The sequence below is a fragment of the Nothobranchius furzeri genome, chromosome 11 (genome assembly GCF_043380555.1).
Source record: "Nothobranchius furzeri strain GRZ-AD chromosome 11, NfurGRZ-RIMD1, whole genome shotgun sequence".
In the NCBI taxonomy this organism is placed as follows: domain Eukaryota; kingdom Metazoa; phylum Chordata; class Actinopteri; order Cyprinodontiformes; family Nothobranchiidae; genus Nothobranchius; species Nothobranchius furzeri.
In genome coordinates this window covers 43435016-43451360 of record NC_091751.1, presented here as the reverse complement: position 1 = coordinate 43451360, position 16345 = coordinate 43435016, and the positions used below count along the sequence as shown (strand labels likewise).

The following is a 16345-nucleotide window of genomic DNA, read 5'->3' as shown; positions in this document are numbered from 1 at the left end:
TTACTTTTGTAACAAATGAAATACTGAACAAGACGAACTTCAGTTTTCTCTTTTATAAAAATATTTCATAGAACATTTTTTCACCATGACGGCTCACCCTGTAAAACAGAACATTAGAACACTATGATGGTTTCACAGGCCTCCAGTCTCTCCGCTCTTCTAGATGATAAAAGTTTGTAAAGATTTATTTATATTTACAGATATTTTCTGTTTGTCAGACAAAATGAGCTTCTCTCTGCTCGTGGTCCTGCAGCGGCCGAGATCGCAGTCTGGGTTTAACCTCAGTGGGGCTGAGGTCGTCGGGGCTGCTGGGTGGTGGAGACTGCGAGGGTGAAATGGTAGTGGAGGTCAAGACCCCGGGGTCAATAGCGCTGTCTGTGGAGTCCTGTGTCTGGTGTAGAGCTTGTGTGGGGTTGGTGGGAGACAGGGAGCGCAATAGGGTGGTGGGGGAGGGGGGCGAGGTGGTGGCTGTAGTGGTAGTCCTGGTTGGAAGTGACCAAGCTTTGCTGTTACTGGAAAGTGGAGGTCTGTAGAACGTTTCAGGAGAGGGGTGGAGTGTCCGTGGGGGCCTGAGAGTTAGTGGGAGCTTTGGTGAGTTGCCAGACTCGTCCTCTGAACTTTCTGTGTCTTTTTCCCGTTTGGAAGTCCTGACGGGCTTCAGGGACATTGTGTTGTTGGAGAACATGGTGGTGACACTGCTGGTGGTGGGAACCACAGGGGTGGTGGTCACAGCTGGGAATGCGGGCACTGTGGCCTTCACAGGCTGCAGTCCAGCGTTGACGGGCGGCAGGTTGGCTACTATCATGGCAGTCCGGGGTGTCACGTGATAGTGCTTGTACTTCTTGTCCCACGTCCTCCTCTGCATTGCCTGGGTGTCGATAAAAGGAGTGATGTAATAGGTGCTTATTCTAGATGAGCCAGTCTGGCGAGCCCGCTCGGGCTCAGGCATCTCCTGTATGGTTTCAGTCTCCCGCTGAGGAAAACCTCCATCAGCTTTATCAGACGCGTTTCGGTTATTCCTCTCGCTGATCTGAGCCGGGGCGGGCAGGCGTTCCAGCGGCATGCTGATCGGTCTGGAACACTGTCGACCACGCTGATTGCGCATTTGGACCTTTGGTTCTGTATCAATGGTTGGGATGTTCGATGTCGACCTTTGACCTTCTGCACCAGGAGCCTGCACCCCGTTGAGTTTCTCCGAGGTAGAGGGCTCCGTTGTGTCCCTCCCAGGCCGGACCTCCTGCACCTCACTCAGGATGTGTGATGATGGGATAACCGATGAGAATCTTTTGTATGCTTTGGAACTCTGATGAGACAAAAGGAACAGTGAAATTAAAATGCCAGCATCTATTTTTCTACTCATGAGCAACTTAAAACCATCCCGTTTTTAGATAAGGGAAAGGTTTAGATCTTAAGAGCAGATCTGTGGAAAAATATATGCTAGAAATAGCTCTTTGAACAGCCTCAGTTTGGAGAAATAGATTAGCACTGGCAAGATTTATGAGTTAACAGCTAATCTGCTATCTTGCAACAATTCCAGCTGTCAGTTCACACAGTTTTATAGACACTTAAAATGCTGCAGATTTCACAGAATGCAGTTAAATAAAATGATTTGTCATTTGCAGAGGAAATGGGCAGCGGCTGTAAATAATAACACTTTGGGAGCAGTTGCGTGGCTAAAATCTAATCATATTTCTGCCAGGATGACCATGAAAGGTGACACAGATTGAAGCAAAAGTTTAATAAAATGGAGTTTGCAGGAAGCAATGTTATGTTTGAGACTAGATCAACTGTTAGCTTCACAGAACAAATCTCCATTCTCCAAACTGAGGTTGTTCAAAGAGCTATTTACAGCAGATAACATGTTAAGAGACACAAACTAACACTTTCGATTTTAAAATATGACATTTTTTTCATAATAATTAAGTGTTGTTCCCAAGCCCCCATAATTCAGGTCTGAAAATGAAGCCAACACGACCAAAAATTGCAGTTCCACCCTCATCCACTGGGGGCTGGTATCAGAAGCGAGCAAATCCTCATTGACTCCCATGTTAAAAATGCCAATTTCACAGCAGAAATAAATATGTTTACAGCCTGGTACCAAAACATGTTTTAGGTTTAAATTATCTAGTTTACACTCATGACAGCTCTGAGGGGGGTGAATTTTTTTCTCACTCTTCTGTTTAAGTGTATTAAATGCCAAAATTCTGTATAATTAATGAGCATCAGACCCACGTGACCGCAGAGCTAGCTCCATGGAAAGGCCTCAGCCTGAATACTGTTCCGTGATTTTCAGTCTCTCAACTTTGACCACTGGTTGTAGAGTTTGTGCGTTCTTTTTTTGATATTATTTGTGCAATTGTTGGACAAAATGACTTGCTGTGGCATTAATTGCCCTAATTGAGCGTCCAAGAATTCTCCACTTCATTTTTTCGGTAAGTAAAATTATATTTATGTATTTTAGGTCACTGCCGAGCTGAGCTTAGATTTTAATATGTACTGTTTAACCATGACATTTAAATTTAATAGGGTAAAACCCAGTGCGTCGTCGTCTTCCTCCGCTTATCCGGGTCTGGATCGCGGGGGCAGCATCCCAACTAGGGAGCTCCAGACCGTCCTCTCCCCGGCCTTGTCCAACAGCTCCTCCGGCAGGACCCCAAGGCGTTCCCGGACCAGATTGGAGATGTAACCTCTCCAACGTGTCCTGGGTCGACCCGAGGGTCTCCTGCCGGCAGGACATGCCCGAAACACCTCCCCGGGGAGGCGTCCAGGAGGCATCCTGACCAGATGCCCAAACCACCTCAACTGGCTTCTTGCGATCCGGAGGAGCAGCGGTTCTACTCCGAGTCCCTCCCAAATGTCCAAGCTCCTCACCCTGTCTCTAAGGCTGAGCCCAGCCACCCTACGGAGGAAACTCATTTCGGCCGCTTGTATCCGCAATCTCGTTCTTTCGGTCATTACCCAAAGCTCATGACCATAGGTGAGGATTGGGACGTAGATCGACCGGTAAATCGAAAGCCTGGCTTTCTGGCTCAGCTCCCTCTTCACCACGACAGATCGGCTCAGCGTCCGCATCACTGCAGACGCCGAACCAATCCGCTTGTCAATCTCCCGATCCCTCCTACCCTCACTTGTGAACAAGACCCCGAGATACTTAACCTCCTCCACTTGAGGTAGGACCTCTCTCCCGACCCGGAGTTGGCAAGCCACCCTTTTCCGGTTGAGAACCATGGTCTCAGATTTGGAGGTGCTGATCCTCATCCCAGCCGCTTCACACTCGGCCGCGAACCTACCCAGCAAGAGCTGAAGGTCAGAGCTGGATGAAGCTAGGAGGACCACATCATCCGCAAAAAGCAGAGACGAGATTCTCCTGCCACCAAACTTGACACACTCCACACCACGGCTGCGCCTAGAAATTCTGTCCATAAAGGTAATGAACAGAACCGGTGACAAAGGGCAGCCCTGGCGGAGTCTAACCCTCACCGGGAACAGGTCCGACTTACTACCGGCTATGCGGACCAAACTCACGCTCCTCTGGTATAGGGACTGAATGGCCCTTAACAGAAAGCCACCCACCCCATAGCGTTCCCCACAGGGTGCCCCTGGGGACACGGTCACAAGCCTTCTCCAAATCCACAAAACACATGTGGATTGGTTGAGAAAACTCCCATGCCCCCTCCATCACCCTTGCAAGGGTATAGAGCTGGTCCACAGTTCCACGGCCAGGACGAAAACCACATTGCTCCTCCTCTATCTGAGATTCAACTATCGATCGGACCCTCCTCTCCAGTACCTTGGAGTAGGCCTTTCCAGGGAGGCTGAGGAGTGTGATCCCCTATAGTTGGAACACACCCTCAGGTCACCCTTCTTAAAGATGGGGACCACCACCCCGGTCTGCCACTCCACAGGAACTGCCCCCGATGACCACGCAATGTTGCAGAGACGTGTCAACCATGACAGTCCTACAACATCCATAGCCATAGATGGAATAACCCAGTGCATTTAACATAACACTGCATTTTTTAAAATGGGTTGAAATATAACATGTTGGTGGAGCTGGATTCCGACTATCGGTATGGTCCCCTCCCCGCAGCTGCAGCTCGCATCTCTGATCGCGGCGCCTGTCTGCTACGCGGCTGCCGATTTGTGGAGCTCTCGGGAGACCTCTGTGTTCCACCTGGCTTTACCCAGCGGTCAGCCCGGCGTATCTCTGACTCAGAAGCTCTGGTGTTGTGTGCAGTTATCTCCGGTTGTAGCTAGGTAGCTACCTCCATTAGCTTAGCTCCCACCTCCGCGTTAGCTTTGGGTTAGCTTGTAGCTACATTGCTTCAGTTTGACGGGTGTCATCACTTGATCCCAGCCTTACAGCCCCTCCCTCAGCTCCACCTCTTTTCCCTTTTTTGGAATTGTCTGGGTTTGACGGAACCTGTGACACGGTCAAAATGGCGGTGGTGGCCACCTCCCATTTTTCTTCAAAAACGTGTTATTGGAGCCTGTGGAAACCCATTGTCCAGTATATATGTCAATGGTTGTTCCCAGCAAATGTCCGTGAATTTATATTTACACACACACACACACGCACGCACGCACGCACGCACGCACGCACACACACACACACACACACACACACACACACACACACACACACACACACACACACACACACACACACACACACACACCAGGAGAAAAAGAGATAGAAAAATATATATGATTATTTCAATAGGATTTTGATTATTTTTAATTATCATTATTTTAAATTTCATTATTAGTTTTTTTGTATCATTTTTTTCAATACACCGACTAATGAAGCTTTATCTGTACATGATTGTTTTGCACTCGTCGCTTTGAACAAAGTCCCCTTTGATTTGAAATCCCTCCTCACCTCTTTGATGTCTGTCAGAGAGGCAGAATGTCTGCCGAGCTGCTGCACCTTCTCCTGGGGGGTCAGTCTGGGAGACGCGTGGCCGCTGGTGGCCATGTTGGAACCATCGTCGAAGATGGTGTGGAAGTGTCGCACCAGCTGCTCAACCATCAGTACCTGGTAAGGGTAGTCCACCAGCGAAGACAAGGACACCTCAGCATCTATCTGCCGTGGTTTCACCATCGTCGGGCCGAAGATGATGCCTAGGTTGCTGGCGGTCATTTTGTTCTCCTCGGCCTGTTCGGTCACTCTGTGATGGTGAAGAGTGAAACATGAACAGGAATAAAATTCTAAAATTATTTGATCAGACGTATTAAACTGGTTCAGTGAGGGTTTAACAGTTCTACTAGTTCCTCCTATGCTTTGAGGAAGTATCTGTTTCCCTTTGTGTGTTATGAGGAAGTTTTCATATCAGTGTTTAAGTAAAAAGATCAGCAAACAGAAGTTTAAACGACGGACCAAATCTGGGTTTTCGCTAACAGCCCTTACCTGTTGAGATGAGCGATGATGTGTCTCAGAGTCCTGTAGTTGGCTGCGGGCAGCTGGTGGAGCAGCTCTCTGATCTTCGACAGGACTGTGCTCATCTGGATGCTTGGGCTGGTTTTCTCTTTCGTCTGGGTGCCCTGATGTTTGACAGCCTCCTCCACTACCACCCTCTGGCACTCTTTGGCTAAGCCAATAAAGTTGTTGTAGAATCGAAATGTGATCAGTGGCTCTGGTAGCTTTTGGGAATAAAGCAAATGTGTGTTTAACGATCTAAGCAGTGACATCAAGTTCCTACAATTTTATATGAGAAAGTACATCTAAATAGCTAGAAAATGAATTAATAAGGTGTTGCCTTCCAAACATAATAAACTGTCAGTAAGAATTTGAGGAGCACCTGTCGCAGGTAGAGTTTGAGGACGTTGCTGATGTCATGAGGTGAGAGATCGGACAGTTCCACCAAGTCCTTCCCGTTTTCAAATGCCTGGCAAAGCTTCTCGACACGTAATTTGGCACCATTCACACGATAAATACCCTACAGCGAAGGAAAACGGGCAACAGGAGAGTCTGTGATGAGATCAACACAAGATTTCTGATTGTGAAAGGAGCATAAATACCTTGATGTTGAGGGCTCGACTCTCAATTTCAGATGTGCACTTTTTGATTATAAAAGGAATCCCATCAGGGCTGTTTTTTGCTGCTTGGGCAAAGTCGATGCCAAACAGCTGCAGCCGGCCTTGGAGCTTTTTGTGACCACACTGGATAGCCAGAGTCTCCAGACACTTCTTATGGCAAGCCAAGGTGCACTAGCAAAACAAAACAACACAAAACAAAACTTGAACACACATACACACCAACTAGCTTCCACATTTAGAGGTGCGTCTGTACCTCTTCACACTCAGCCCCGTGGAACACAACCAGACTGTCACACTCTCTGCACTTCGAAGGAGCTCGCAGCTTCCGCAGCTTGTGGGTCTGAGCCGCCTTTGACAATTGCGTGTTTCTGAACGGACCGGGAGAGCTCGCCGTCTCGATCACCATCTCTGTCAGACCTGACAAACACAGGACACTTGGCAGTTTTAGAAAAGTGAAACAAGATTTTTCAGGCCTGACTGAAACCTTTTAAAGCTAACCCTGAACGATGTGTATAAAATTAGGCTAAATTTAAAGCAGTTTCTAAATGAAAAGAACACTAAATTATTCTGCAGAAACCTCTGAAACAGCAAACTTTACTCCACTGAAATGATCTCACGAGTATTGAGCAGTACTCTCACACTAGTTTTCCTTCCCTGCCCGAACTCCTCTGCAGACACAAGGCTATATTTAGCAAGGATGTCATAAAACTGCCTGATCTGGAGAAGACACACACACACATACACACACACACACACACACACACACACACACACACACACACACACAAAAAGAACATATTCATACAGACGGAACACAAGCACCCACCGTTGTCTAATGGAGAAAGAGGCTCCCTCTCATCCAGATCGTCGGCTGAGGACATCGTCCCGGTGGAAGGTGTTCTGGGCAGTCGGCGCTTAAAGTCACCTGCAAAACAAACCCAGAAACATTACCAACTGACATTAAATTACAAGTTCCACTTCACACAAAGTTTAATGTGGCATCTTCTACCGGGGCTGGCTGTGGGAGAGTCCATGGACCTGGATTCACTGCTGCCTCCGGCGCTCTCTGAATCACTGCACATCCCGCCCTGACTGCCCTGGCTGCTGGAGGCCCAGGCTCTCAGCGGGCCCTGGCTCCTCAGGGCTGCTAAAACACACAAACACACACCTCAAGTCAGCTAAACGACAGATGCTTGCTCAGTGACAACCTTTACCCGGGCAGTCATGTGCATTTATGAGTATGCAGCATCCTATCTGAGCTGTTTTAGTCCTAAAATAAAGCATTGCCGTGACTCAGAAGACAGGATTAGCTCTCTCAGGGACTGATATAGAAACAAGTGTGTCTGCAGGCTGCTCAGATTATAATGGAAACACGGTGAAATTCATACAAATGTTAGAACTCAAACCTGTTATATCCACACTGCTGTTGGACCTTCTTTCACCGATTTTTGCGGGCCGGTCCACATCGTCTCCACTTGGAACGTCACAGGAGGTAGCGGAGGCCTGAGACAGGTTGCCGTGGGAGGAGTAGGCACTGCCCTGGGACTTTTTACTGAGCACAAACCTGGACAAATCAAGTCAGCCTTTAGGGTTTGATGTCACACATTTACTGGTAAGAATCTCTTCATATTTCCATCATTCTGCCTTTTATCATAAAGTTGTGACAAGGCTGTCTAATTACCTCACTATAAACAGATCATTTTTGCTCTTATTTTAATGTATTTATATCTTTTCATGAATAAAACGTGACAGCATGTTAACGAGTGCATAAGGCAAGAAGAAAAAGTGAAAGAAGTCCAGTCAGCAGATCACTGTGACGACTCTAACAGAACAAAACTCTTCTACGATAATGAAACGAGTCTTTGTTCCAGCAACATCGTTAACCCCACCGCTGACTCGGCTTTGAAATCAAAATATTGCTTCTCTTCTTGGTGAAAATAAGCAACTGTGTGTGGGAAGCTGGCTCCTAGCTTTCACAACCAGACTAGAACGCTAAAGGCAGCTCCAAACAAGAGCCAAACTCTCACGCTCATGATCTTTCCTGTTGCATTCTCTCTCACACACACACACACACACACACACACACACACACACACACACACACACACACACACACACACACACACACACACACACACACAAAAACACACACGCACGCACGCACGCACGCACACACACACACAGAGTGAAGGAGAGAAATGTAACACAGCCTCTGTCTCTACCTCTCAGTGTGACTCACAGCTGTTTACCAAAAGAAGAATTTAACAACTCTGAAATTGGAGGAACAGCCTTTCAATATGTTGAGAAACGCCATCCTCTACAAGGCAAATCTGATCCAAGGTATTTTTAAAGGCACACAAGGCAGTCTTGTTTGCTTTTAGCACCCCCTAGGGTCTGTTTAGTAGAACCAAAACCAAAATTTATCTCCTCGCTCTGCGTTCCTCTTTAACATCTTAATCCAACAGCTTAAACATCTCCTCAGCCTTCATTGGTGTCTACAGGAGCGGTTCATCACTAAATCCAACAACTCAGCTGTGTTTGGGATCTAAAACATGCAGGAAGCATGCTGGAGGCAGACTGCAGCACCGAGTATGTCAGCTCAATTTATTTTTAATTCCAACAGACCAGACAGGCACTCTGAAGTTGTAACTGCGGTATTCTGGCCACAGGGGGCGGTGGGGGTCTGAGTGACATCTTATTAACCCTGTAAAGGGTCATTTAGCACATACTGGCTCAAGAAAATGATTTATGAATATGAAAAAGTTGCAAAGCATCCCTTTAAGGCAGGGGTCAGCAGCGGCTCTTTCATCCATCTGATGCAGCTCTCTGCTTGTAAAATAATTAATGAATATTTCATTAAAACATATTTACTTTACTGCATTCATTTTTATCTGTATGCCAATTCTAAATGTAAAGACAGTCTGCGTAAACCACAGGTCCAACGGCTGACAGGTCACCTGTTTGTGCATAATCAGATGTCTCTATAGGAGCTTTCTGAGCTGGAGAGGATGTGAGATTCTGGACGTCTCCTCAGACAGGCTCCTGGATGTGTTGTCACGTTGGAGGCAGGAACAAGTGCTATTCAGCCAAAGTTTCGTAATCAGGGAACATTTTCTAAGTGACAAGTCTCTCCGAGAGACGGGGTTTGGAAAACACTCGCTCCAGTGGGAGGAATCTCCCCGCATGGCTCTGGTTCTGCGACACGCTCCAAGCCCCTCTCCACACCTTCAGCTCACTGTCGACCTTACGTGTGCGCTGACAGCGAGCTGCGCGGAGCTCAGTGTCCAGCTCAGATGTTCTGATGGGAATCTTTTCTTGATTGGTGTAGCTACCTCCGCGATGTGCGTAACGATGAAAATATCAGCGCGTCTGCAGCGTTGAGGTTTCTCAGTCAAAATAAATGACCAAATAAGGAAATGTCCCGTCATTGTGAACCCTGCCATTTAACTGTTTTGCATTCTTGTGAAGACTGTTGCAAACAGGAACATTACACTTGATAACACCAGAGCCATGCGCACTACGCCGTTATCCCCATCTCTGTAAATGAGGCAAAAACAAACTGATTGGATCCTTTTCTTACCTTTTCAACATTGTTTAATGTAAAGTTTAGTTCAGCACAAAGTTTAATTACAACAACCCAACGAGACAGAGCCTGGATTTGTATTCTGAACAGTTTAAACATGTTTTAAAAGGAGACGCGTGTGACGCGTCAAAAAGCGTCACCTGCTCAACATTAAACCACTAATAGGGTGAAAAATATCAAAGTACTGTCGACACAGACGGGCGACAAGTTCTGGGTCAGTTTAATACAAACTGTTTTATTTGTTGTCTTCGGTTGAAAGACAACTTTAAGGTACATGAGCGAATGGCATTGGTGGCTGTCACCTGCTGTGATCGGTTAAAGCAGCACTCTGCTGTCTGAGGGTAGGCCCCGCCCACAACGCCGCGGCTGCTGCGGTGTTTTCATTACAGTGGGAAGCGGGTAATAATGGCTCTCTGATGGGAAAAGGTTGCCGACCCCTGCTTTAAGGCGACGAGAATCACAACATAATGATGTGTGTGTCAGCCCGGCTCGGTGAAACACATACTGTGACGACAAAACCTGCCCTGATAAAACACTCAAGCTTTGTGTTTTGCAAAATCAAATATCTCTAGCCCTGTCTTTCGCTGATTTTCCCATTAATTATTGGAGAATTTCCAGAATCTCACCGTGCACTCAGAGTCCTTTTTACCTGGAAAAGTCAGAGCTGGAGTGGGAGCGGAGGTGCTCTACAGGCAGATTTCTGGGCAGGTTTTGGACGAACTTAGCGTAGCATCCTCCTGGTTCGTACAATTTGGTGCTCTCACTCAGCGCCTGGAAGTGGTCAGGGAGAGCCAAGGTTTGAGCCTGCTGCATCTGAAACCAGTTCACCGTCACCTGCAAACACAAAAGAAAGAGAGAGTCGGTAAAGAGCACAAACAAAACAAAAAAAAAAAAAAGCACAGAGAGACAAAAAATTTCATGTAAGTGTTTTTATTTTATAAATTTTTTTCATTCTTTAAAGAAATAAAAATCCGAACCCCCAGGCTGGTGAAACTAGACATGCTGATCACCAGCAGTGTTCTGCTGGGAAACCTTTTTCTGATATTAAGGATGTTGGACTAAAATCTCTGAACGCAGCAGCAGAACAAACACACCACAGATCTCGTGGCCAAAGAACGACCCAAGAAACACATTTAAAGATCCAAAGGCGTCGACCCGCTTTCATGTCTCAGATTTCCTTTTGGTAACGATTCGTACAAAGGCAGCCCGCAGCAACACGAGTCAGGATGTTTTAACATTTATTGTGTGTAGGTTTCCTCTCTTGAATAATTAATGATCAAATAAATTGGGATTCTTACAGCTTTGAGTGTGAGGTCACACTGGAAGACCATCTCTCGGATCTGTGTGAGGATTGTCCTCTTCACGTTGGCCAGATCCATTTTCCTGACGTCTGTGTCGGCCACGCAGCTCTGGTACTGGTCCTGGGCCTCCTCAGCCTGCCCCGAAACATTCCATACAAAACAGATTAAGAATAAGGAAACTATTCTAAATCATTATCAATGGGATTGTTCTCCTTTTGCCCACCTTCTGCAGAGCCTCCTCCTCGAGTTTCCTCTTCTTCTCCATCTGCTTGTTCCCGGCGATGGGCTGTTCCTCCATGGAGCGGTTTTTGGAGGAGTGGGCCCTTTGGTACTCCTCTCTTCTCTGGGTGTTCAGCGCTCGAGCCTTACGCAGGGTCGTGTCAGCCTCTTGCTGGATAAGCCATATAGCAACACAATGTATGCACCGGTAACCATGGAAACGACCAGTTGTGGAACTGTCAGTCTAGCATAATGTAACCTATAAACAACTATACAATAATTATCTGTAATGAGACCTTCTTCTACCAACCATTTTCTTCTGTTCTCTTTGCCACTGCTCCTTCATGTCCTTCCTCAGCTTGTCCAGTTCATTCTTGCGAGCCAGAAGAGGCTGAGAATAAATAAAGAGATAAACCACAACAGCTCTACATGAACGAAGAAAACAACTGGGTTGTTTGTGTTTAGAACGGCCAGTTAAAATAACAAAACAGGCTAAAATCAAGCCTACTGAAACCAGGTGTTTTAAACAGTTGGCGCAAACTGAGCAACACATGCTTTAAGGTTTGAGTAACGAGTTGAAATGCCCCACAAAGGGTACATTTTACCTTTTCTTGCCACTTTTTACCTGCATAAATTTATTTGTTTGAAGAGCCACTGCAGTGTGAATGAGCAGCTGGTTATAATCGATGTCCCTCTTGAACGTGGAGACGTAGACGTCACTGAATGGCATGTAGTCCTTGAACAAATGCAGGAGAAATTACGTTCATATACATATTCAGCACAAGGGTTGAGCATTGTTTAATTTGAACGATTCAGATTCCAATTCCTCGTTTCGAGTCCGATTCCTATCGATTCCCGAATCACATTCTTTCAAGTGGCAGGATGTAAAAACATTAAATGTTTTAAACGAGCCAGCCAACCACGGGTATTACTCGATGAAATAATCTGAACTTAAACATTAATTTTAATTCAATGAACAATAAAATGCATTTAGAACAGAAACATGTTTTCAAAAAGAAAACCCTTTCTGACCGCAGCCCAACTATGGGAACTGAAGGAGTCTCTAGGATGGGAGGTTAATGTCTTCAACACAACCAGAAAGTCCAGCTGTTTTCACCTAAAATGCTCAGGATGATCATGTCCAGGATGACACCCACACCTATGTGCTGCAGCAACCATTCAGTCAGAAGAGAAACAGAAGCTTAAATGTAGCTGCTGTCAGTAACAATCTGATGGATTAAAAACATTAAAACTCATAACAGACTAAATAGGTCAAAGGAAGAAAAAAAAATCTAAATGTTTGCATGTTGTGAGATTTATTATCCTGTATGCTCTAGTGGCCAGAACCCGGTGTGGTCCACCGCAGAGGGAGGCTGATCTAGCACGATGACTATCTATTTTACAGGTTATTGCTCAGCCTTCTGACGGCCACGCCCACACAGACAAGTGTTGGTGATTGGCTGCGTTTAACTGTTGATGCTCCATGTGTTTTTATTTCTGCAGTGAGCCTAACTCACCTCACATCGCCTGGAGTTTGTTCTTTAAAACTTATATCAAATCTACTGTGCTGATGCATTTTAACAAGCTTCCTCTGTGCCGTATTTTTCGCTGCAGGATGCAAAGTTTACATCATGGAGTACAAGTTCTGCGCAGTGTGAGGGTAGGGACAGGGGCGCAGATCACATTGCCAAATGTGATGCAAGGTCTCTGTGGGCTGCAGAGTAGCAGCAGACAGGTGGTGTGATCAGCTCTGACAGTGTTGATCAGAAATTGCAGATCATGTTTTTTCACGGCGATCTGCCACAGATTCTTGTTCCGGTTGGCAGCCTAGGAACTGAAACTAAAAAAAAACTTGAAAAATTCTGGTTTAAAACTGACAGTTTGTCCCGTTTCAATCGAAGCTTGATGCTAAATCCTATTCCCACCGTTCCTTCAAATGAGTTGTAATGAATATGAAATCAGCATTAGGTGTATGTTAACGTTACCTGTTGGCTGGCCAGTGTCTTCGCCGTCTCGGCCATTTTGGTATAGCTTTTAGCATAGTCGATATCTGAGAGAGGAAACGAAACAGCTATGATAATAAACAAAGCCAATATAAAGCAGAATATCTGTTTGTGGACATAGTTGCATCTCATAAGCTGCATAAAGCCATAAATAATTAGCATTTTCAGGTATGATGAAAAACTTTTGTCACTAATTCAAAGCTGATGAATTAAAAAACGTAATAAAGATGAAGAAAATAGCTTTTTTTTTTTCATTTTCATGTTTTGCTTCTTTACACTTTTATATAAATGTTTCATTGTTTTTGTGATCTGATAATAAATTAAATTAACCAAGCAACTGCTTTTCTAGCCCAAACCCTGAAATAAAGTCCATTACAGGGGCGGCGTTAGGCCCGGCTACTTGGGCTCAAGCCCCGAATCTTTAATGAAAAGCCCCGGATCGCTCAATTTTTTTTTTAGCATTTCTCTCATTAAGTCTAAAAGCTCAGTACCATTTTATAATTAAATTATTAAAATTAATGCATATTAAACGCATAAATCTTTATAGTCATACAGACAAAGTAATAAAAAACAAATAAACTTATTTATTTGTCATTTATAAAGGTAAAGTAAGACTTGAATTCCTAATATTAAAGCTTTAAATAAAAAAGGTGTTTTAAAATTCTGCTATCATTTAGATTAGAATCGAAAATCTGCTTTTATTTTAGGAACAAGTTCATTGTTTTGCATCCAATAGGTTAAGGAAATTCAGGTTACATTCATCACTGTGAGTATAGGAATCTTTTCCAAACTGAATATTTTCTTCTTTTATTTAACCAAACTTGGAAAACTCTAAAAACAAAACAAACACATTCCAAGAGTGTAAAAGAAACCTGCCTCTCATCTTTTCTTAACCCTCTCGGGCTCAAAATAAGTTTTCATAAAAGGACGAACAACTAAGTCCTTCAGGGGTACTTCTGAGTTAAAACATGCTCATGAAACACGTGTGTGGAGTAACCAGGTAGGTAGGTTTTAACTGTTGCAAATCTGCAACGCCGGCCTCCAGAGGGTTAAATCTCTAATCTCATTAATGCCTCACCCATGGCTGCTCGTTTTTCCATCCATCCCAGAAGGTCTTTGATGTATTTGGACCATGCCTTAGCATAGAGTAGAGCCGACTCCACCCCACTGTCATTCTTCAGCAGGGTTAGGTCTACTTCCTCCTCTCTTGACCGTGACAGCTCAGGCTCTGTGATGTCAGCAGAGGACACAGATGAAGTACAAATACAATACCCCAAAGCTGGATTTGTGTATTTCACTTCCACTTTCCACACATGTGGGAAGGTAAATGTTCAAAACAAAAGGAAAACAGAACAATGTCAGTGGGAACTGCAAAGGCAGTAACTGTTTTATGCAACCACCCAAGCCACCAGGCATGTGATTTAGCACAAACGCGTGTATTTCCCTAGCCTGGCCTGCCAGACTCCTCCTCTGTTTAGTTCTGCATGAGTCTGGCAGGCCAGGCTAGTATTTCCCCATCCCACACAAAACTACTCTCAACAAGGAACGTCACATATGTGAGGACAGAAAGGGAAACAAGTGCCTAGCATGAAAAGATCAGCAGAAATAATGGGTTGAAGCTGAGGTTTGGGGCGAGTCTACAACTGGGATTAAAGAGTTCAAGGACTAAATCACTCTCAGGCAGCTGACCCACGAGCTGCAAAGCAACCCCCAAAAGCTTTGTAACAAAGCCGTCATTAGCTGTCAGGTTTCAGACTGAAGCTATCCTATCACGCAGCAATCAAACACCTACCCACAAGACGACTCCCGTCTAGAACGTAGCCCTCAGGATCCACAGAGAGGTTGTCAAAGGACTGTGGAAACGACATTCCAGATTAAAAAGCAGGAAAATCAAACGTACAATCAGCGTCACACATCAGTAGCAGCTGGGTTTTAACACCCCAATTAGGTGCAGAAAAAGCAAGTCTTTGAGTTTGGGTTTTTATTTGAGGTGGGGTAAAATTGCTGCTATTAGTGCAGCCTTTAGAGTGCCGACGTGTTTCAGAACAAAGGCAAAAGTAAACATGTGTGGCCTAAAACCAGAACGGTTGGTGTCTCACCCTGCTTCTCCTGGTCTGGGGGATCCCCAACCCTGAGCTGCTGTCCACATCTCCCATAAGGAAGTCAGAAACTCTGCAGATGTATACACATAAACGTGACTGGGTTAGTTTGGGAAACAGTCTGAAAGGCCAATCTATTCTAATGAATTTAAATTTGTTTTAAAATGCAGATATAGATAATGGCGGGCCTAAGAAGACCAACAAACTACTGTCCTCTGGGCTAGAAACACTTTATTTGGCTGTGGCAGAAAGAATAATAAAATGGTGTTGAAAACAAGTACTGTACTCACACATTGCCAAACGTGAATGCCAAAATGTCAATAGACGTGTGTATCTCGCCGAATTTAGCTTGTTTGTTTTCTGGGTTCACTTCCTTGAAGTTAATGCCTGTGGAGGTGATAAAACACGTTAAAACGTTGAGGGGGGAAAGGAATGACTAAACAGCCTTTGGGTACTTCATCCTTCAGCGGTCAGGCTTGTGTGTGGCTGGACAATACAACAATGAAATGATATAAATAAAGAAAACAGGCTGACTCCATTTAAAAGCTAACAATGATGCAGATGGTTGCCCTCCAGCTGAACCAGTTGACTTTAGCAGGAATCTGTTTGTTACTTTTACAGACTTTTTGACTCTGAATGATGTCCAGCGTCATTCAGTAGTTCCACAGCTTCGAATGTGTCACCGAAAATTAAACAGATAACAAAACAAACGCATAAAAACCAGATTTCCAGTAAAAGGTGTCGAAGATGATGAAGCCTTTTCGTCTTCCTACCCACTCAAAATGTCCTCCTGGAAAAGCTTCAAAGGTGGAAGATTCAAGGGCTTTTCAGAAACAATCCCAAATTCTTCCCCCTGCATCTAAAAGTGATAAAATCCTCTGGTCCATTGTCCATGCCGATTGTGCACCGAGAAGGTCGCCTCAGCTCTGAGAAGCCATCAGAGCTCGTCAACATGCGAAGGAGGTTTTCTTCTCAGAAACATTTGTAGAGAGAACCAACGACACAGCCAGTGAAATCCGACCGAGCTGAGCACTTCCTGTCTGCCCCGCAACAGGAAACACTCACAGAGCTTCGATTCTGACACGCATAAAGATACAACCA

At 45.1% G+C, this 16345-nt stretch overlaps 1 protein-coding gene and 1 long non-coding RNA gene across 5 annotated transcripts in view; one reads left to right on the top strand and one right to left on the bottom strand.

The window, feature by feature from the left end:
* Window positions 1–38: 38 nt before the first annotated feature.
* Window positions 39–16345, bottom strand: part of LOC107383558 (rho GTPase-activating protein 29) — a 37741-nt gene continuing 21434 nt past the window's right edge. For 3 of the 4 annotated variants that reach the window (XM_015956276.3, XM_015956277.3, XM_015956278.3), the window contains 19 exons: window positions 15535–15631; window positions 15245–15317; window positions 14938–14998; window positions 14224–14373; window positions 13128–13192; window positions 11768–11878; window positions 11453–11533; window positions 11147–11314; window positions 10921–11058; window positions 10272–10456; window positions 7446–7603; window positions 7049–7186; window positions 6866–6964; window positions 6293–6456; window positions 6022–6210; window positions 5802–5939; window positions 5411–5643; window positions 4883–5171; window positions 39–1303 (listed from right to left, as the gene is read on the bottom strand). In XM_015956276.3, the coding sequence (XP_015811762.1) occupies window positions 215–1303; window positions 4883–5171; window positions 5411–5643; window positions 5802–5939; window positions 6022–6210; window positions 6293–6456; window positions 6866–6964; window positions 7049–7186; window positions 7446–7603; window positions 10272–10456; window positions 10921–11058; window positions 11147–11314; window positions 11453–11533; window positions 11768–11878; window positions 13128–13192; window positions 14224–14373; window positions 14938–14998; window positions 15245–15317; window positions 15535–15631 (3626 nt within the window). In that variant the 3' untranslated portion in view covers window positions 39–214. Of the gene's footprint in view, window positions 1304–4882; window positions 5172–5410; window positions 5644–5801; window positions 5940–6021; window positions 6211–6292; window positions 6457–6865; window positions 6965–7048; window positions 7187–7445; window positions 7604–10271; window positions 10457–10920; window positions 11059–11146; window positions 11315–11452; window positions 11534–11767; window positions 11879–13127; window positions 13193–14223; window positions 14374–14937; window positions 14999–15244; window positions 15318–15534; window positions 15632–16017 lie in introns of all 4 variants that reach the window. The other variant, XM_015956279.3, reaches the window with a different exon arrangement.
* Window positions 7564–11294, top strand: LOC139061743 (uncharacterized). Its single transcript, XR_011515475.1, has 3 exons — window positions 7564–7651; window positions 8269–11034; window positions 11156–11294. It is a non-coding gene; the product is annotated as an uncharacterized lncRNA (long non-coding RNA).